Below are 21,644 nucleotides of genomic sequence, written 5' to 3'. Positions count from 1 at the left end.
GTTCAGAATGATAATGATTGCTATGCGCTAGTAGTAGTACAGTGCTAAGAAATGACTGAATAATTATGTAGTTCGTATCTCCGGACTGAATTATTTTAAAATTTTGTTCCTTTTCAAGGCTCTTGAAGTTAGTTGAGTTTCTTGTTCACCTACGTGAATGGTTTGGCATGGATCGCGTTACAAGATCTCTGTGACTCTGTACTGTAGTGGACCGTAGGTTCCTACCAGTCTGCATTTTGCTCATCGCATGTGGGGATCGACAGACTGTTTCTGCGCGTCTGGACGCTTGTCGCTGTACTGGGCGTGCACGCGTCCACCTGGGTCCCTGAGCAAGTGCCGGAGCCGACGCACACGCCGGCCCGGCTGGTCCTGGCTTGAGCGAGTGGCAATCATTCAGCCTTTCCTCAGTCCTCAGGGCAGGCCACTTATGACTTACTTCATGACCCAGAACTAACCATTGCTGCTGTGGGTGGAAAAATAATCCGTGATTGATTGTCGGACCTTGGACATAGCGTCCGTCTCGTGACAATGGAGCGCAACCTGCGTTCTTCTAGCGCGCTCGCGGGCATCCTGCTGCTGCTTTGCCGCTATTGTGGACTGGCGGCCGGGTCGTTCTCGCTAGGGATAGGCTCATTCAACGTGAAGAACTTCGACTCGGCCAAGTACGACATGTACAGCGATATCTATAGCGGGGTGAGTAGGAGCAGGGTGTCTGCCGTTACATGCACAGTCATACATGCACACGTTGATCCTAGACATGAAGCTCAAGACACTTAGTCATGAAATCAGTTACTTCCTAGTACAAGAACGATACACGCATCTTCACTGACTTGAGTGTGTGGAGGCTCCACTGCAGCTGGTTCATAATACGATACTGCTGAATAAAATGCGATGGAATGACTGAAGTATGCGCAGGGCCTCGAGCAGCCCTAGACCTGCGAACACTGGGCTGAAAAATGGTGCAAGGCGCACACTTGACTCCCGTGATGGTATTTCATTTAGCAGCACTGTACAAGACATGTATAGGTATGTTGGCAACCAGGGACTCGCTAATGTATAGTGTGTGTGTGCTGCTGATTGAAATCTGATGGCATGAGTAAAGTACACACCTGGAGCTGTGTAACTCTAGACCTGAGAACACTGGCATGTTCTCTAGTACATTACTCAACAGGGGCGTAGGAGGGGTTTTGGAAGTGGTACGACCGAAGTTCGGCTCGGGCGAAAGGCGTCACGGTTGGAGGGGGGTTGGGGGGACCTCCTCCGGGAAAATTTTGTAAAAAAGACACAAAATCCTGCGTTCTGGGCCTGGGCATGGGACTGTTCAGTGTGCAGTCGAGTCGAGTACGGAGTAGTCAGTATACGACTGCAGCGCAGATGCATGGCAGATCTACTAGTAGTAGTTCGAGTCTAGAAAAAGGTCAAAGTCTGATGCGCATATGCATCGATAAATCCTGATTTTTTTTATTACGGTTTTGCACGTTCCGGACGGACCACACTTTTCGAAAAGTGGTACGGCCGTGGTCGTACCAGTCGTAGCGGGTGCTACGCCCCTGCTCAAAGCTGACTCATTCCATCGGACTTCATTAAACAGCATTGTACTTGGGTCAGGTCATAAATTCATAATGCAATGCATACAGATAATGAGCCACCGTCCGCCCACATCGTTTGTAAAATTTTCATCATTATACATTTTAGAGTCAAACACAACCCTTCTGATGAATTCTGTCGTGCACTTGTTTGTGATACGTACCACCTCACTGATGCTGCTAGGCACTTCATCTGCCATCCAGGTATGGTGCTCGGCACGGTGTTGGCCTGGCAAATGCCAAACTTCCTGCGCTTGTTGTTTTTCTCAAGAGAATTGTGCATCCAGTTGTAAAGGGGACATTTCAAGGAAACCCCAAGGATAAACACATGATGGCAAAGGGTATTTTGACTATTTTCTACCGCCATGTCTCAGAATGTTCGGGTTGTGCTTGCAGCAGCAGCGGCTCCTTGTATGGAAATGAATGAAGGCCGAGAAGTAAAACAACTCAAGCGTTGTAGTCCTCTGGCAACTGAGCGCAGTGATTACTTCTCAAATCAGTACATGGTGATAATGTGACGAAGCACAGCGATATCAAATTAGATTGACTTATGTGAGAAGTAAAGGTTCAAAAGGCTTCATCAGATTTACAACTGGCTTCGTCTCTTTGTGTGCTACTGTGTTTCCCTCCGGCTAAGTCTTCTATTTCGCACAAAGCGTTATTTTGTTCTTCACAAAGCAAGGACAATGATGAAAACTCATAACAAAGTGCAACCTTGGCCAACAGGACTTGTCGGAGGAATCTGAGTTCCCCTTTACCCGAACTCACTCCCAAAGCCAACGCCTAAGTAGCTAGTCCCGCGGGCCTGCCGAGGCCTGGACATAATTGTTGATGGGTTGCTGGTCCTTGAGACGTGTGAGGCCCTGATGCAGTTCCAGAAGACTAGGCGTACATAAGAAATTTGGATGTATCACGTCTTGGGTGTTGGGTGTGCTGAGCACAGCTTCCAATTTGTAATGGTTTACTTGTATGTTATAGAATCATTTCAGATAGGAGAAGATGAGTGTACTCTAGGGTCAAGACGACAATAAACCAAACCTCACAGAAAATACTATTTGTTGATCGAGCGGTCTGACTTCCAATGCTAGCAACGTTATGCTTTCAAGCCCACCACCGAGCACTGTCATTCATAACCTAGACTTCCCTCTGCTACATGTATATGCACACTTTCCTTTCAACCACTCTCTCTCTCTCTCTATCTATCTCTCTCTATCTCTCTCTCTCTCTCTCTCTCTCTCTCTCTCTCTCTCTCTCTCTCTCTCTCTCTCTCTCTCTCTCTCTCTCTTTGTTGCATCAGATTGTTGGCTGGCAGAAAATCTTCCTCTTACAGGAGGTCCTAAACACGAGTATACCAGATGCCCTGGTCAACAGCCTCAATGCGTAAGCTCCTTTGTAGCTATATTAGTAATGCCTGGTGCCGAAGGGGGGTTCAGAGGCGTAGCCTTAACCAGTCGTATTCTTTCCTATAGAATTGTCTACTGGTATGTAGCTGAGCCACCATGTACATATGAGTATCCTGTACCCATGATACTTCTATTATCATCTTTCTTTGTTAAAAAACGTGTCTGTGTGTGCATGTGTGTTGATGTGTATGCGTGCATGTTTTGTTTGTGGTTATGTGTGTGTGTGTGTGTGGGTGTGTGTGTGTGTATGTATGCGTGCATGCGGATGTGCGTGTGTGTGCGGGTGCGTGCGTTTGCGTATGTGATATGCATGCTAATGAACTCCTTATTAAAGGGGAAGTTAAGGCAAAAATTATAATTTCACCAGTTGAAGTCTTCGGGGTGCTGAGTCGAATGGTCTTGGTCCGAGAAAGCTGAGACGCTCCATTCCTACTTGAATCCCAATCGAACTCGCGCACTTCCACCGAAACTGGGTGACTACGCCCTACTAGATGGGGATTTGTATGCAAAATGTCACTAAAAGCGCCATTTCGTTCTTATAAAAGCACGGATGACCGCGATTGGCCCATATGTTGTAGTCTTTTGGACGCTGAGTCGACTGGTTTTGGTCCGAAAAGGCTGCGATGCAGCGTTCCTCGTTTATTCCCAATCGAACATGGTTGAACAAGTGGTCACGTGCTCCTGGGTGCCCAAATCACCTGGTCACCACGCCAGCAGGCGACAACTTTCACACCAAGGTTCAACTCGAGTGACAGGAGTGCACCCAAAAAAGGTCAAGCAGGCTAGTAAGTTGTACCCTGCAGGCACGGTGACCAGGTGACTGGCGTACGCAGGAGCACGTGACCGCTTGTTCAACCATGTTCGATTGGGAATAAAGGAGGAACGCTGCATCGCAGCCTTTTCGGACCAAAACCAATCTACTCAGCGTCCAAAAGACTACAACATATGGGCCAATCGCGGTCATCCATGCTTTTATAAGAACGAAATGGCGCTTTTAGTGACATTTTGCATACAAATCCCCATCTAGTAGGGCGCAGTCACCCAGTTTCGGTGGAAGTGCTTGAGTTCGATTGGGATTCAAGTAGGAAGGGAGCGTCTCAGCTTCCTCGGACCACGACCATTCAACTCAGCACCCCGAAGACTACAACTGGTGAAATTTTAATTTTTGCCTTAACTTCCCCTTTAACATGTCAGATTCTTTGTAGCTATGAATCGCAAGTGTCCATGCCCTTTAGCGACAGCCTGATAGAACCTGTGCGGGTTGTGCTGATTGCATTCACACACGCAATGTCTTCCACCAGATTGTCTTTCTCCCAACTGTCTCGTGTCTCCTAGCTTGTATTTATGTATGCATGCATGGGCCTGTTCAATGTCACTAAACCGGCACTTGTCTTGTCCACGCAATGATGAGGTTACTCACCTTCATCAAATGGAATGTTTTCTGTACAATAGACACTAGTGAAGGGAGTTATGGTGCAAGAACTCTTGACCAATGTGGGCTATAATGCACTAGTAACGAGTCGTGCCACAAACTGTACGCGAGTGCGTTGAATGAAAGTCATTTTACGCTCAACAGCTTTTACACGCTGGACGAGTGTTATGTGATCTTCAGTACTCGTACTAGGTAATACTTATACTGAGATTACTATTTGTGTGCTCACCTGACCCAGTGCATCCGGATCATATTGTAAATCTAGCATATTTTGTGTATGATAATGTGGGTGATGACCCTGAATCAAGTACTCTCCCTCTCTATACACTCACAATGAAACTTCCCTTATACAACCGATCAGTAAACAATCCACTGACCAGTTTCACACATTTCCTGTACATTCATGTTGACCTGTATCATGTTCACAACACATCCGGGTTTATGCCATTTGTGCGTCATTATTGTATCTGTCTTGGCGTGCGCACACATGTGTGTGGTGGTGGTGGTGGTGTGTGTGTGTGTGTGTGTGTGTGTGTGTGTGTGTGTGTGTGTGTGTGTGTGTGTGTGTGTGTGTGTGTGTGTGTGTGTGTGTGTATTTGTCTCCTCTCTCCCGGGAGATGTGACCAGTTTTGGCAGTGAGCAAGTGTGGGTGTGTGTGTGTGTGTATATGTGTGTGTATGTGTTTGTATGTGTGTGTGTGCATGTATTCCGTGAACAGGAGATCCCAGTATGCCAGTAACAAGCCATTTCGCTCCATCACCAGTGAGTTGCTTGGGCCTGACTCTGGAACACGGCAAGCGTATGCATTCATCTACCGGTGAGTATTGACTTAACAACACCATGTCGTCACCAATCAGTTCCTGCACAGACAACCTGGACTGGGTACGGATGGATACTATTGGTGTCCTTTTGACCTCTGCGACCTGTACATTGTCGGTGCACCTCCGAGTTTGTTGTTGTTGTGTGCACATGGGGTTCGCCTTCACGTGCACTGCTGCGCGTTGACTTGTACATGGCTGTATAAACATTAACTGTATCATTCTTGGAAGTGCTTATCACTGAACTCTCTTTCCGTACCACGTCAGTAGCTGTTGCTCTGTGCGTGGGGGTTGGGAGCAGCGGAAGTGCTGATAATCTTGTTAACCTGACGACACTCTACTTTCCAGGCTGTTTTACAGAATGCAGTGAACAGCTCCTTTGTATGTTCAATACTACTGATGATGTGTTGTGTGTTCTGCATGGTCTGGTCCGATTAATGATTATACTGTCACTGCTGCTGCCACTGCTGCTGCTGCTGCTTGTGTTGCTGCTGCTGCTTGTGTTGCTGCTTGTGTTGCTGCTTGTGTTGCTGCTGCTGCTGCTGCCACTGTTGCTTCTGCTGCTGCTGTTTTTGCTGCTGCTTGTGTTGTTGCTGCTGCTGCTGCTGCTGCTGCTGTTGCTGCTGCTGCTGCTAGTGATGATGATAATGAAGGTGTTGCTTCTGTTGCTGCTGCTGGTGATGATGATAATGAAAGTGTTGCTTCTGTTGTTGCTGCTGCTGGTGTGATAACTACTACTGTTGTTGTTATTTGTACCCGGATGATTACCATGCAGGGTTGACTTTGTAAAAGTCCAGCAGGTCTACCAGTACCCCATCCAGAACTACACCGTGTTTAGACGACCGCCATTCTCCGTGAAGTTCCAGTCGTCAGTCGGTGAGTAATCTAGCTGTAGTTTGTACATTGGTATCACTTGTAGCACTGAGTGATTGTCAGGGAGAATGTTACTGAAAGTACTCCTGGCTAGATGCGCAAGCCTCAACCTGTTGATAATTCATTCCTATTTTGGAATTTGTGGATTCATCCAAGAAAAATGTGCTTCTCAAATTTTTTTTTTACGATTCGCTTGAGATCCAGCTGGAGGGCGAGTTCTCCGCATCCATGGTATAGCGAATGTCACGCAACTAAATGACTCCTTGAGGAATGTGTCGGTATGAGGTAGAGGTTGCACTCCTACAATCATATTAGGCATTTTTTGTGCAGGTCAGGTCTGTATTTGGTGTACTTGAGCGTGAAAGTAACTAGCACCCTCGCACATCATTGGCCCATGTGTACGAGTGTATCCACGTGTAAGTATGTATACCGTCAACCTTTTTTCTTTCTTTCTTGTTTTCCCGCGTGATCCAAGTTTGTGTTTTCGAATTCCATTCTGGGCAACTTTCTTTTCTTTCAATTCCCATGATTCTTGCTTTTAGATTGCTCAGAGTCAGTAGTGAATTGAAAGTTAAGAAAAATGCTTACTGACTTGGCCACTTTGTAGGCCTAGATATGCAATGATAAAATATGCAATTTTGAACGTGTTTTTTTCCGCTAAAGCGATAAAATGCCTGGTGCCCCCCCCCCCCCCCCTGCAAAATGCTCATGGTAAAGGTGTCGTCGGGGGGCTTATTCCTAGCCGACGATATGCCCTTCCGATACATCTCCCACGTACGTCCGATGTACAACACACACACACAGAGGACATAGTATTTTTGTCCTGCTCCAAGGAGAGTCTCCGGAAGAAGGCACATCCCTGGCGAAGAGCAAGCCCGCCGACAACAATTGGGGCCCAACATGTCGGTCTTCTATTGGCTAACGCCCTTCTGGATATTTAAATGAAACCTTGGGCAACCTCTCCATCTTTGTGCCAAAAATATTTCAAGTTTCCAAAAATGGCTACAAATATTGTATCCATATACCGTCTATTCTTAGGGTGCATGAGGCAGGCAGGCAGGCATAGTGGGATGGTCTAAGACCATGATTGAGAAACAGAGGGTACCAGGTTGAAGTCCTGCTTGGAAGCGGAAGGATTTTTTTCCAGCCGTGCTGCGACCCACAGTTAATTAGGAACTCGTGGCCTGGCACGAGGAGAACAAGGATGGAGTGAATGGGATTTTCGGTCTTTGAACACTTGCTGGTGAGCTGATCTACTCACCTCCCACCGCTTTAGGAGCTGCATATGCGCCTTGATCCTGGAAGGGTGGTGGCGTTCCTACGGATGCGGAACACTCGGTTTCCAGCCGAGTCTCACGCGAACCGTGACATTTATTTTTTATTTTTTATGTAGCACCCTTTATTCAATCCAAGGTGTTTCATACCATCTCTAACCAACCTTGCCCGATTTAGCTGCAAAAACCAACATTGCATGGCTATTCACCCTTCCTGAAGAGCGGGAGGCCCAGTATATGCACTAGGCCTCATACAACTATAATTTCAGATCTCTTTAGATGTTGGTGCTCTGCTTACCGACAAAAATACATCCATATGCCCAACTTCAAAATTTCAACCTAACTGTCCCGAACTGGGAACTCGTGGCCTGGCATGAGGGAAACATGGATGCAGTGACTCGGGACCAGGTTTGGTACGTTACTGGTATTATGTGAATATGGGACCTGTTTTAGTACTGTTTTTTAGAAGTACAGAGAACTGTACTGTACTGAGAACATGAGGACACACGGCTGTACAGTGTACTGCATTGAGCTTTCCCCAGTGCATCATTGACGTCACTTGACAGTACTCCTGTCCATTAGCTGACATCTTTCCAAGTGAAGGTGACAGCCGGACAGAAGTGTCCACACAGCAGCAGCATAGAAAACAGAAGTTGCACGGGGCGTAGCACTAGTTGTGCTACGTGCACACATGCTCTCTCTTCTGCGACATGTCTTTTGGAGTTTTGCTCGTTAGCTCATCGGAGAGGAAGCAGAAATCGTCTTGTACCGGGTAGAGTTTGTTGTGAGTGATGTCTTCTGAACGAGTGTGTTGTGTGTCCTGTGGCGGTACAGGCAGACGTTTAAAGTTAGTTTCTTGCTTGCATTCAGTCTGTGTAGCATGTTTAGAGAAACATACTCACCGTGATGGCTACATCAAGTGTCCAAAATGCTTGAGCAAGACACCTGTATCTCTAGCCTTTCCTTTGACCCACTTGCCTGATAGCTATCCGAAGCAGTATGGAGATGAGACGGGAGCATCAGCTACCAATGTACAGGTGATGTGTGATGATTGTGCTGATGATGAACATGCTACAGCTAGGTGTGACGACTGTGGAGTAAATCTTTGCAGTGCGCATGCTGTTGGGCATCCACTCTTTCGAGCCACACGCAATCACAAACTGACATCACTCTCTGCTGAGCAACAGGAGACTCCCACCGAGCGGGGTTCTATTCAGCACTATTGTGCTGTTCATCCCAGGCAGGTGTTGAGCAGATACTGCGTTCAGTGTAATCAACTGGCATGTCAGAAATGCATGGACGCTGGAGCTCACAGTGACACTGACACTCAACACCAAGTGTTGTCCATTGAAGCAGCAGCACAGAAAATGCGTGAAACTGTGGAGGGCAACATCAGCAGTTGTATATCTGATAGTGAGGGTGTGATCTCTTCAGCTCTTGGAAAAGTGCAAGCTGAGATTAGTACTGTAAATGATGATGCAGAGTTTGCCTCAAAGGAGATCACAGAGCAATTCAATTTGCTGAAGAAGGTATTGGAAGCCAGGGAGAAGACACTGCTGGATAAGGTGGATCGACAGAAGAACGGCAAACTTGTGCAGCTTGAAGCTCAGGTGTGTCGGTTACAGGATAGTCTGTTCCACGGTCAAGCTGTTTCGACAATATTCAAGACCTGCTCTGACCAGACAGAGTTCCTCAAGATTGCACATTGGCTGAACAGTGCCATTGATCAAAGAAAGAATGTGACCGAGAAGGATGCGGTACCGTGTGTCCACAGTCACATCAGCTATCACGGTATCAATGCAAAGAATGCAACCAAGGAGATTGAAGAAATCGGTAAGGTGGTCGACTTCACCCAGTTCTCGGATGCATTGACCGTTTCTGCACAAGATACACTTGTGAATGCGAATATGCGGATTGAGCTGAAGGGAGCCTCACTGCCAGTACCATTGGAAGAGTGTGCTGATCGCCTTCGATTCAAGATTTCCGTCCATGATGGCAGTCATGCAGAATTGCCCGTAGCAGAACTGCAGCAGGTCTCATCAGATTGTCTAGAGTCAAAGTGTGAGCAGCAGCTGACTGAAGAGACTGATCAGTTGACGGTGTCGGTGCAGTACGGAGAGCGACACGTGCAGGGCAGTCCCATGCAAGTTAGAGTAACCCACCCTGCACCGCCGGTGTTTGATCAGAGCCGCTGTCATGAACGTATCACCATCAGCAATGCAGGCCACACTGTAAGAAGAGTACAGACAAGAGGGTATATATCAGTGTGCACATCATCTATCCCTACTACCCATGGTACCAGCAGCATCAGGCTAAGAATAGACAAAACTTACGACGGTGACATGTATATCTGCGCTTGTTCCGCCACTGTACCACGACTACATGATGTACACAGTGTTAAGACGGAGATATTTGGCTGGAATGGTTATTCGGCGGGATACACCAAGGGCAATGGTGGTCAACTTGGACAGCAGTGGGTAGCAGGTGATATCATCTCTCTGGAGCTCGACCATGACGATCAAACGCTAACCGGTCATCACGAGCGCACTGGCAGCAGGGAGGTACTTCACGGCATCACCGGTTCATGCTGCTGGTATGTATGCATGGCCTATCCTGATGAACAAGTGACGATACTGTAGATCAAGTGACGATACTGTAGATCAAGTGACGATACTGTAGATCAAGTGACGATACTGTAGATCAAGTGACGATACTGTAGAGCAAGTGACGATACTGTAGATCAAGTGACGATACTGTAGATCAAGTGACGATACTGTAGATCAAGTGACGATACTGTAGATCAAGTGACGATACTGTAGATCAAGTGACGATACTGTAGATCAAGTGACGATACTGTAGATCAAGTGACGATACTGTAGATCAAGTGACGATACTGTAGATCAAGTGACGATACTGTAGATCAAGTGACGATACTGTAGATCAAGTGACGATACTGTAGATCAAGTGACGATACTGTAGATCATAGGTGTTAACGCCGTCAAGAACCTACTATAGTACTGTCTGTCTCTGAAGAACTGAGGGGTCAGCCTCGTAGCCTAGACTGTTCTTATTTTCATGTACTAGCATCTATGCACAGTTGAGTCACCGTGTATACATTGGTATGCTGTGATTGGTGACATTCTCGGCTGTTTCTTCTCCGGTGCTCTGTTCTTCAGCACCCAGCACTACTGTAGTATTGCATCAGTAACCGTGATGTGAACTTAGAACATTCTGTTAATCAATTCGGCACAAGCCGGATTTGCATTGTTATCGCTGATCACATAATATATTTGTAGCTTGTCTTCTTCTGTCCCTGAATTTCAGCAATTTTCCCTGAAAACCAAACACATCTAGATCCGCGTATTTACATCTAGATTCATTCCAGTTCCTACTTCGCTCATGAGCTAGCACTGATCGTGATAGCCAGAATGTAACATATACTGGTAGCCAGTGTGTTATAGTAAACATGATAACTGCACGGTGTGTAGCCTATTATTATGAATGTTCTGGTTTTGTACTGCTTGCACAAACTGTCGGAACCGCCGGCAGAACCGATATGCTGAACTCATGGTTCAAAACTTATTGTGGCATTTGAATGTTGTTTCAGGTGTTTGTTTGTACTACTATACTGAACTATACTAGTAGCTTTGCTGCATCAGCTTTTCTCTAGTGTTCTCAATTCCTGTTTTCTTTCTCCGCCATGCCCTGTTGCAGGACTTTCTTCTTTTAATTAAACGTGGCCCGTGTGTGTTTTGCACATCCAGTACAGAACAAGCTTGCACTATGTAAATAATATTATACAAATGTATATTGACCTTCTACCAGCCATTGTGCTTTTACTTCGTCAATATCTCCTCCTCTAGCCGAGTCTCGTGAACCGCGAATTTAAATTTTTTTTTTTATCTCCCTGGCCAGCAGTCTTTTTTTCTTCATTTTTGAATTTATTTCGACACTGTATGAACCACTCGGTTCCACCAAGGAACCACTTGGACTTGAACCTTGACTGGTTCCGACTGGTGAGGAAAGGTCAACATTACTGCCCACTGACGCCGGGCTGAGTGCTGACACACACTCATACCTACACCGTGTTCTAGCACTAATATGCGTGTGCCTGGGAATAACTAGGCTATGCTGCGTAAAGCACAAATCTCTTTGTCCTCAACGGGTTTGAATGCATCGTAATGAGTGACCATTCCGGCAAGCCGTACTTGATGCTGTTTTGTTATTATTATATATATTTGAGGATTTCCCAAAGACGTAGTTTAAATTGAAGGGAGTTCCATTATAATGGGAGGCTGTAGGGTGAGATAGCAGACAGTGGAGGGCTAATGATTCGTAATAAACAGCCTAGCTAGAGAAATACATAATACAATTATGCTGAATGTCCCTGTTCCTGTTCAAGTTCTGTGTTCTTCATGGAGAACACAGAACGTTTTTGAGCTGAACTATGGCCTTGTAGATGCAACTGTTCTAATGATTTTGAAGTACGCTTTTTTCTGCATATCATGTTAATGTGCTGTTGATGCATGCGCGTGCTGCTGTTGTGCGGAGAGCCAGTCTTCGTCTTGAGTTTTTAATAGTGACTTGCATAGTCTCCGGTCCTCTGTCATTACGCTGCTTAAAGGTTTGTATTCAGGCATCTAATAACTAGAGACACACGTGGTGAAAGCATTTTCCCCCGTAACCTGGCTGGGTTTGATGAAATGTGTGCTCTGCTAGTGTAGCGTGCTTGTACACATACTGTCCAGCAACTCTGGGGGTACTGACGCTAGCTGCAGAGTGTCAACCACCACACGATTCCAAGATGGTAAAGTGATGTGCTAATAGACCACAGAAATTGGAGATCCATTCCAGTTGAACATCACTAGCATGGAGTGTTGATATTGCAGTCCCTTCCGACGGCTGTTTCGCTCCAACAAACATCATTAGTGGAGGTTTGAGTGTATGAATGACTCACGTATGCGGGGCCAAACTGGTCCAATTGCGGATTTTCTGCATAGAAGTGTGGCGTTCCCTGGGAAACTGAGGTGACCTAATCTCCCATGGAGGGGATAATGCAAGCACGTGTTCCTAATTTTTATTCTTTAAAAATGGGGGACCACCTCCTGTGTCAATAGACCACCCGGCCTAAGACATCACCTTTCTTTGGTTAAAAATGATTTAAACTGGCCTGTCATATCATGTACCTTACCATGTGCACATCCTGACCTGTGCAGAAAGACTTAGTGTGTGTTTAAATACTGGTTTCCTGTGCACCTGGAATGGTTGCTACAAAGACAGGTTTGATGTAGGAAGAAAATGTGCTAACCCTGGATGCAGCGTTTAGTGTCCAGTTGTCGCTGTCTGCTTTGCTGTGCTAGCCCTGGATGCAGAGTTTAGTGTTCAGTTGTCGCTGTCTGCTTTGCTGTGCTAACCCTGGATGCAGACCTGTGTGTGTGTCGCTGTCTGCTTTGCTGTGCTAACCCTGGATGCAAACCTGTGTGTGTGTCGCTGTCTGCTTTGCTGTGCTCGCATTTCTGCAGTGGGTAGCTTCATCTGTACTGGTATGCATACATCGCGGCCCGCCATTCGTGAACTACAGGCGCTGGACGGTGCGGTGCAGCACATCCAGCATGTCATGGGCAGCCACGACATCCTGATCATGGGTGATCTGAATGTCGGCTGTGGCTCCGTGCGGCCGGCCGAATGGTGAGCAATTGGCCGTTGTGTGTTTGAAAATATAATAGAGCCAGAGCACGTGAAAAGGGATGTTATCCCGATTTTGTGCATTTTTGATTGATCAGCAGATTCGTGGAGCCAGAAGCTGTACGAATCACATGAAAAACCCCGAATGAAAATCCATCCACAGAATACATTGTAGCAAAGTTATAGCTGAAATGTACTCATGTCCACACACTTAGATGCAACCGCATGAAAATGTTTGGTTCTTTTGTCTTTTTCGCATTTTTAACACGCGGCAGTTACTTCTTCGAGCAGAAGCAAGCGAAGGAGTAAAATGGTGTACGTCATGATTTTCTATGCCACTCCACAAGTCCTCGGTTTGACAAAAGCATGCACTTGGAGCGAGTTTTTGGTAGTCCAAGAGTGCTCAATACGCTAGGTGAATACACCTGGGTGTAAAGCCTTTTGCACGAAGATGGAAGGACGCATGAAGCTGCATTGCTTTTAAAAACTCACACAAAAGCGATCATCTGGCAGCACAATCGTGTCCATTTTCTAGGCTTGCATGCCCTGCTGATACTGTAGTTTTCTGCCTGGGCACAGTTATTGCAGTGATTGTGATGTAAAATACTGTGGTACATTGAGACTGCATGCTGCATGACTGTATAGACGGTGCCTGTTCCAAATATTGGAGCTCGCGCTTTTTGCCGACTGACTTGAAGCTTCACTGCCAAGCAACTGCTGTCTTGTGCACCGTGTTTTCTGGAGTATAAGCCTCACGCAGATATTTGTCACAAAGTACAAATATCTACACTGTCTATCACAGTGTTTATTTGATCATCGTAGTATAAGCAGTGCTGACTTTCTATGTTAATTACTGGTGTTTTAAAGTGTGGCTTTTGCTCCGGAGCATAATGTATCAATGCACTCAGTGCTGTGCATCATTGTGTACACTGCTGCAGGTCCACCATAAGCATTGGTACCAGCTCCCAGTACAGGTGGTATGTTAGTAGCACGGTGGATACTTCACTGTCCGGTGGATGCTCGGATGACAGGTGAGCAAGCTAGCGGCAATCAGCACCATGACCAGGGGACACTTGGTGTTCAAATAGTTTACTTCGTCACAGCCTCCAACTCATTGCCCGGATGGATTTCAGGAAACTGAGCTTGCCACTTGAATCAACGGAAAATGCCGGGGCCCGTGATAAAATGTATTCAGCAAGCCGACAGAGCATTAATAGTGGAACCTCTCTTATCCAGACACCTCCCATATCCACACCTCCCATATCCATACCTCCCATATTCACACCTCCCTTGTTCCAATACCTGCCGTACCCGGCCACCTTCTCTACTTCACTCTTAAGCACTTCACCGCACACAATGTAACAACCCAGCTCCTACCGTGTCACGATGTATGTGGGTTGTAAAGTAAGAGAAGGATAGATTTAAGAAAACCTGCTTAAAAACGCTTCCTCTCCTTGCTGCTACTGTTATACTAAATTAGTGTGGCCGTGTAGTCAGCACATTGAGTTGAGGGATCCTGCAACGTAGGTAGAGCTAGAACTCTCACTTCTCTGTCCTTTTTGAATTTTGTTTCTGTTCCACAGGTTCATAGCCTCCGCAGCATTGTCTCTTCGGATTCCCGAATCATCTGTGGAAGTGTACCACTATCAGGACTTCTACAAGCTCACCCTGGAAGAAGTGAGTGGACCCTGCTCAGTGCTTTGTTGTTGTTGTTTGTTATTTGTTTATTTACGGATTCTCCAGAGGTAAATGGATATCTATCATGGGAGTCTCACCAAACCAATGAAATAATGAAAATAAAATTATGTAAGCCTAGTGCCTTTGCCTAGAATTTATTTTAGAAGAATTTGCCGACATCACAGTGCCACTTCATGTGCTGGCAAATACTACAGTTTCCCTTAGTCTGCCTGCTTCAACGGTACTAGCAAGTGTGCACCGTGCCTGGTGATGGCATCGGTTTCTGTGAAAAGGCTGGATTAGAAAACAGGATCCACTTGGTAAGTGATTCTGTATAGAAACACATACTCTGATGGAGTGGAAAGTAGGGGTGAAACGGTTCCATGTTGTTCATGTTCGGGTACCCGAACGCCAGCATAGCTTTCCACGGTTCGGGTATCGGTTCCATGCACTCTTTTGTCCAGACCTACAAAATGCGTTCGTGACAATTATTTTTTAGAAAACATTTTTACGAGCAAGAACGAGACATCGGAGAGTCCATGTACGTGCGGAGAAGATGACCAGGAGAACCCTTTGGAAGAGCGGTGATTGTAAGGTTATAAGATATAAGACATTTAAACCTTGACAAGGCTTGAGTAGACTTGACGTGTACGTGTATTTGTACAAGAACGAGATTTTTCGAGTTTCGGTTCGAAATTTGACGGAACGGGTACCCGATTATTTTCAGCTGGCGGTTCCAAAAACGGTTCCTTACCAGAACCGTTTCACCCCTAGTGGAAAGACATGCGTATGTTGCCTAGTATACCGGAAATCATGGGTAAATAATACAACATGCAAATGTAATGTATACCCTGCTGTGTATTCGTAACAGTGTTTCATGCATCTTGATCTTTGTTACAGCTGCAGTGGTGTGAGTACTGTGTGTCTGATTACTGTGTTTGCTGCTTTGTCTCTTACAGGCAGTGAAGATCAGTACCCACTACCCTATACAACTGGAGATCATTCAGCCTGAGCCAAGTGAGGATGCATACGCTCTCGGCTAACACTGTATTGCTGCTCAGGGCTTTACTGTTGAACCCGGCAGTGTGCGGTGACGTACAGTTTGTATCATTGAACACCCTACAACAGCCACTTGGGGATGGTTGCTGGTGCGGGGTGTTGTGCAGCGCAGCAGGAGCGTCGCACCGACTTTGGAGGTGATGCGGCCATGGAAGGGGGGTCCGGGGTCCTCCGCCAGGAAAACATTTCAAAAATTGAAGCCAATTGCAAGCATTTCCGGGAATTTGGTGCCATTTCAGTGTACGGTAACTACAATAAAAGACTTTTTGATTCTGAAAAAAACCAAGAAGATGCTATGATCGGGGACAAACATTACCCTCCCCTGGGAAAAAATTCAAAAATTGAAGCCAATTGCAAGCATTCTCAGGCATTTGGTACCATTTCAGTGTACATGGACTTTTGATTCTGCAACAAACCACGATCGGGGACAAGGATTTGCCACGTTTGCGCTGAGATCATCGCGCTTTGTTGCAGTGTGCTAGAAAAAAAACTAAAAAAAACGGCCAAAAAAGTGGGGCGGCCATGGCCGCCCCGGCCGGTGCGGCCCGGTTCCGACGCCCTTGGCAGGCCTTACCCCAGTGTACGTATATGCAGTGCTCATGCATTCCATACCTGGGCAGTACACAATGGGCATATTCCACCATTGTTTGTCAGCCGGCTCTACCCACTGGACAGCAGCGTGCTCAGTGTCATACACCGACAGTAAAACCTGGTTTAAGCGACCACCCCACGGTGCAAGGAAAAACGTTAGCCAGGTGGTCTTTAGAAGCAGATCCCATACATTCGCGGCATATCGGAACATGTATACACACTGTGTTCATGACAATGTACTTCCATGTACTCATATTGACAGGTGTGAAGCATAGAACACTTGTGTGCAGGCAGAGCACTCATCAGTTTCACACCTCAATCAAGTACATGCAGCGCACCCTGCACGGTCATTAATGACTTGTCACTTCTGTTGATTGCATGTACAGTTGAACATCGATTATCCGCACATCGACTATCCGACCATTCGATTATCAGTAACAGTTTTTTTGGGCGCACATGCCGTAGAGTACGCACTGTGCATGTAGTGAGCCATTCAAAAAATACGAAAATTTTGAAAAGTAGCACTCTATTCTATTTACAATGTACATGTACATGTATTTACAGTGTGTTTTCTTATCCGGAACATTTGCCTTATCTGAACACCGCCTGACAGTTGTCTGCCCAGAGGTGGTCGGATAACCGATGTTCAACTGTACTTGCTTCTGAGCACGCTTCAACCATGTTGCAGTGAAGCCTATCAGCAAGGATAGCACTTTGGTTACTAGTAGTTTTGGTCGCTGTATGCAGGTCAGATATGGCACTTTGGTTACTAGTAGTTTTGGTCGCTGTATGCAGGTCAGATATGACACTTGGTAAACTAATAGTCGGTCGCTGGTCATGCAAGGCAGGTGGCCACTGTACCCGGTGCACTTTCTGTGTAGAACAACTGTCTATGCATGGAAAAACAGTCCTTAAAATCAGGTTGTCGGCAAAACTAGTATAGGTCGCTTACACCAGGTTTTACTGCAGTTCCTCAGCATGCTGGTCCTTTACTCTATGGAGGTGTTGCACATCTATAACATGACCATACAGGGTGGCCATGTTGGCTCCAACCTCCACTCGACCCCTGCATACAGTAAAACCTGTAACTAACGACCACCGTGACTAGCGACCGGCCTGGTGCTACCGACCACTTCGTCAGGCACGGACGGTCTCACATTCAAAATGCACTGTGACTAGCGACTACCTGCTGAACGCGACCAGCGACCGCCTTTTCTTGTCCCAATGTCGAATTTTGACCCGTAACTAGCGACCGCGATGTAGGAAATCAAACATTGCTCGAAGCTCCTTCTCGAAATGTTGATGATTTTCCATGGTCCTCAAAGGACTGTTTCGATACTACAGCTGGACAAATGAACGCTGTCTCATTTTGACTGTGGAATCAGTGTGGACTGCACTACACCTGTCATAATTTCAAGTGCTGTCAAGAACAAACATCATAGGAAACGTCTTGGAGAGCGCATCCAAAGCGCTCGTTGATCAATGTTACTACTCGAAGGAGAAACTAAGACTGAGCGGCTCTCTGTCGAAGTGCAATCACACAGCTCAGTCACCAGGTCACACTGACAGTCTGTGCTGGCTAGCTAGCATGCTACGGTATTATGTACTTACCTGTACGGAACACAGGCCAGGATATGATGGCGGATACTATAGTCTACAGTGAAGGTGCGAAAACTCGCAACATCGCCGCATCACGTAGATCGAGTACTGGTACACACCAGTACAGTTTACGCTACACTACATCCAAGTCGGAGCGACTGAGTTTCCACTGTAGATCTACACACTGATACCAGTTGCCAGTGTAGTCGCACACAGATGAGGATGGAGTCGATAGTGACTAGTCCACCATGGTCCACTGCCTGGCCAGGCCAGCGCTGCTCTGGAAACCCAGTGAGTCGACATACGGGTCAAAAGGTCGTATCGCTTCCGGTATAAAAGGCCGTGAATGGCATAAGTAACAACTGTTACATGACTTGTAGTTAGCTCGACGAGTTTCGACTTGACCAAGGAAGTTGTCATCATCGAACTCGGATTGCAGTTGTTTCGTTTTCGTTGAGGATGGCGTCAAGAAAGCCAGAAACCAAGAAGCACCGCAAGGTCCTGGTGCTGAAGGATCGTGTCCGAGCGATTGAGAAGTCACAGCAAGGACAGTCGGCACGATCGATCGCTCTCGCAATGGGAGTTGGCAAGACCCAGATCCAGGCCTTGCTCATGAACAAGGACAAAATTATGGAGGAGTGGAAGTCTGGCGGAAACACCAATGCTAAGCAGCTCGCTCCCAACAGACGACAGTATGCGGATGTAAATGAACTTCTGTTCAAGTGGTTCACGAGTGCGCGGTCTCGCGGAATACTTGTGCCTGGAAGTTTATTGCAAGAAAAAGCAATGGCACTCGCAAAGGCAAGGGATAAGGACACACCGTTTGCTGCCTCTAATGGCTGGTTGGAAGCGTGGAAAAAGCGCAACAACATCAAGGGAGCTGTGCTGTCGGGCGAAGCCTCTGATGTCCGAGAAGAAGACGTGACCAGCTGGAAGGAACGCCTTGGCGATCTGTGCAAAGGGTACGATCCTAAGGACATCTTCAACGCGGATGAGACCGGGTTGTTTTTCCGCACTCTTCCGAACCGTTCTCTCGTTGTTCGAACGGATTCGTGCAAAGGCGGTAAGCAATCCAAAGAGCGGATCACCGTCCTCCTAGCAGCCAGTGCCATGGGTGAGAAGTTGAAGCCGTTGGTCATTGGTAAATCGGCTAACCCCAGGTGCTTCAAAGGGGTCAATAAAACAGCGCTGGGCGTGCAGTACGAGGCCAATAAGAAGGCGTGGATGGTGTCGGATCTGTTTCGTAGTTGGCTGAAGTCTTTAGACAGGAAGTTTGCTGCAGCGGGACGCAACATCCTGATGTTCATCGACAACTGTCCGGCTCATCCAACACTCGACCTTGAACATTTTGAGTTAGTATTCCTCCCCCCTAACACAACATCGAGGCTGCAACCCATGGATGCAGGGATAATCCAAGCTATGAAGCTGAGGTACAGAAGGCGCATTGTGCAACACTTGTTGGCAAGAATTGATCAAGAAACACCTGCTTCAGAACTGGCCAAACAAGTGAACGTTCTGGATGCCATCATGTGGTTACAGCATCATGGAGTGAGGTGCAGCCCGCAACAATCCAGAAGTGCTTCAGTCATTGTGGATTTGCAGTAGAAGCACCCTCATCAGAGTTGGATGAACCTGAATTTGACGAGCTCCCTGCTGCAGAGAGTGTCCTTGGAGATCAGACATTGTCGGATTATGCAGCAATAGACAACGAGCTTGGAACAAACGAAACTCTGTCTGATGATTGGGAGAATAGAATCTTCCAAGAAGCACGGGGTGAGCCTGATGATCATGATGATGCGGTCGATGCCAGTGGGGATGAGTGTGATGCTGAAGAGTCCACAGAAGTCAGAGAAGTATCCGGCAAAGAAGCACTGTCCTGCATCTCAACATTGCAACAGTTTACGTTGCAGCGTGGCTTGTCTACCATGGCAATGGATGTAGAGAAACTTGGTGCCTTCGTGAACAAACTTGAAGCCCAGCGCAAAGAGAAGCTTCAACAGGGAACTCTTGACTCCTGGCTTCAGAAGTAGGAGCTGAATTTAATGTCTGCAATAAAACTTGATTTTCTCTCTCTCCAAATGTTGTATGATCTGAAAGAATAATGTCAGTGCGCAAGTGGTGGGGGATTGTATTATCTGCATTTTGACATACATATCATATAATGGGATCCATATATGGTCACGCGGTGCAAACCTCTAACTAAAGACCACCTGCCACTAAAGACCACTTTTCCGGGCACCAAGGGGCGGTCGTTAGTTACAGGTTTTACTGTATATGGGTATGGGTCACACAATGTCCGCCATGTTTGTTCCAACTCCAGTCGACCCCTGCATCTATGGGCATGGGTCACATGATGTCAGTCATGTTGGTTCCAACTCCACTCGACCCCTGCATATTCTGGGGCACATGATGTCAGCCATGTTGGTTCCAACTCCACTCGACCCCTGCATATTCTGGGTCACATGATGTCAGCCATGTTGGTTCCACTGTCCACATGAGAGTTATCACTGTGCTCTCTTGTTCAAATCAGTCATGGTTGGCTAGGTAACCGAAGGAGCACAGATACATGTCCTGCACTGCTCGATAATACTTCACTGTTTCAAAATGTTCCGGCCAGTATGTTGTGGCTTTGAGTCCTGTTTTTGCTACTACCTTGTGAGACCTCGTTTCTCCATTCTGTATTAATTCATGTACTCGTAGCAAAACACAAAACAGTACATGCTAGTACACAATCCATACATCCAGTAAAACTACTGTAGCGTTGGTCACGCTACAAGCTCAGCATTTGCATACGCTCAGCGTACTGTTCAAAACGACGTTCGTTCTACCATACAACGGTCGCTGGACAGTACGTTGCTGGTTGTGATTATTTTCCATAAATTGCGTTTATTTTATCTTTCACAATGAGTTCAGAGTTTTACTGCTAGAGACAGTTTTGCCGTCTAGAGAGAGAGAGAGAGAGAGAGAGAACTGTTAATAAAGTAACACGTTAGTTAGTTTCGAGTTGTTAGGTTGTTTTGCCTCCAGGCCCGCTACAAAACTACTGTAGCAATCTCGTTTGGACTGTCACTACTGTGTTTGCTTGGGCATGGTATAAACTTCATGCATGTGTAATCCACTATAAACATGATATTCTACTTTTCCTAAGTCACATTCTAACATGGGATGTTATGTTGAATTTTCCCTTTTTCTTTCAGGTGAAAGCAGACCAGTGCAGGTAAGATGGCATCGATATCATGCATTGGATGTATCCTGCAGTCACAGTGTTGTGTGTGGGTCAAGTACGATGACATCACCATCACCATACGTTGTATCTGCCCTGCAGTGTTCTAGTGCAGGGCATTGAGCATGATGACATCATCAACATGATACATTGCATGTGTCCTGTAGACCTGGACTCTGTGGACCGTATAGTACTAGTATAGTACATAAGGTTTTGTGTGTTGGCATTATTCTGCATCTGGGTATGTACACAGAGTACTCAACTGCTGTTGATGATGTAGACCCATTGTGCATGACAGGAGTTTGATCATTTCCCTTTTCAAGTTTAGACTGATCACTGCCGTATTCCGCAGCTAGAGTGCTCCTCTGAGTTTGAGTCTGCTCTCCCCTCACTGTGCTGGTGTGACTGTGTTGGTGTGACTGTG

At 46.5% G+C, this 21,644-nt stretch overlaps 1 protein-coding gene across 3 annotated transcripts in view; it reads left to right on the top strand.

Moving 5' to 3' along the window:
* Positions 1 to 206: 206 nt before the first annotated feature.
* The window catches only part of LOC135818132 (deoxyribonuclease-1-like), a 46,870-nt gene continuing 25,432 nt past the window's right edge, over positions 207 to 21,644 (top strand). The window contains exons 1-9 of one of the 3 annotated variants that reach the window (XM_065331465.1): positions 207 to 693; positions 2,884 to 2,966; positions 5,140 to 5,238; positions 6,015 to 6,115; positions 12,909 to 13,074; positions 14,010 to 14,102; positions 14,655 to 14,748; positions 15,708 to 15,765; positions 21,195 to 21,214. In XM_065331465.1, coding sequence (XP_065187537.1) covers positions 529 to 693; positions 2,884 to 2,966; positions 5,140 to 5,238; positions 6,015 to 6,115; positions 12,909 to 13,074; positions 14,010 to 14,102; positions 14,655 to 14,748; positions 15,708 to 15,765; positions 21,195 to 21,214 — 879 coding nt within the window. In that variant the 5' untranslated portion in view covers positions 207 to 528. The remainder of the gene's footprint in view (positions 694 to 2,883; positions 2,967 to 5,139; positions 5,239 to 6,014; positions 6,116 to 12,908; positions 13,075 to 14,009; positions 14,103 to 14,654; positions 14,749 to 15,707; positions 15,766 to 21,194; positions 21,215 to 21,644) is intronic. The other 2 variants (XM_065331464.1, XR_010553626.1) reach the window with 2 other exon arrangements.

This window comes from Sycon ciliatum, chromosome 5, assembly GCF_964019385.1.
Source record: "Sycon ciliatum chromosome 5, ocSycCili1.1, whole genome shotgun sequence".
NCBI classification, from domain to species: domain Eukaryota; kingdom Metazoa; phylum Porifera; class Calcarea; order Leucosolenida; family Sycettidae; genus Sycon; species Sycon ciliatum.
The sequence above is the reverse complement of the archived record's forward strand: the minus strand, read 5'-3'. Positions and strand labels throughout refer to the sequence as shown.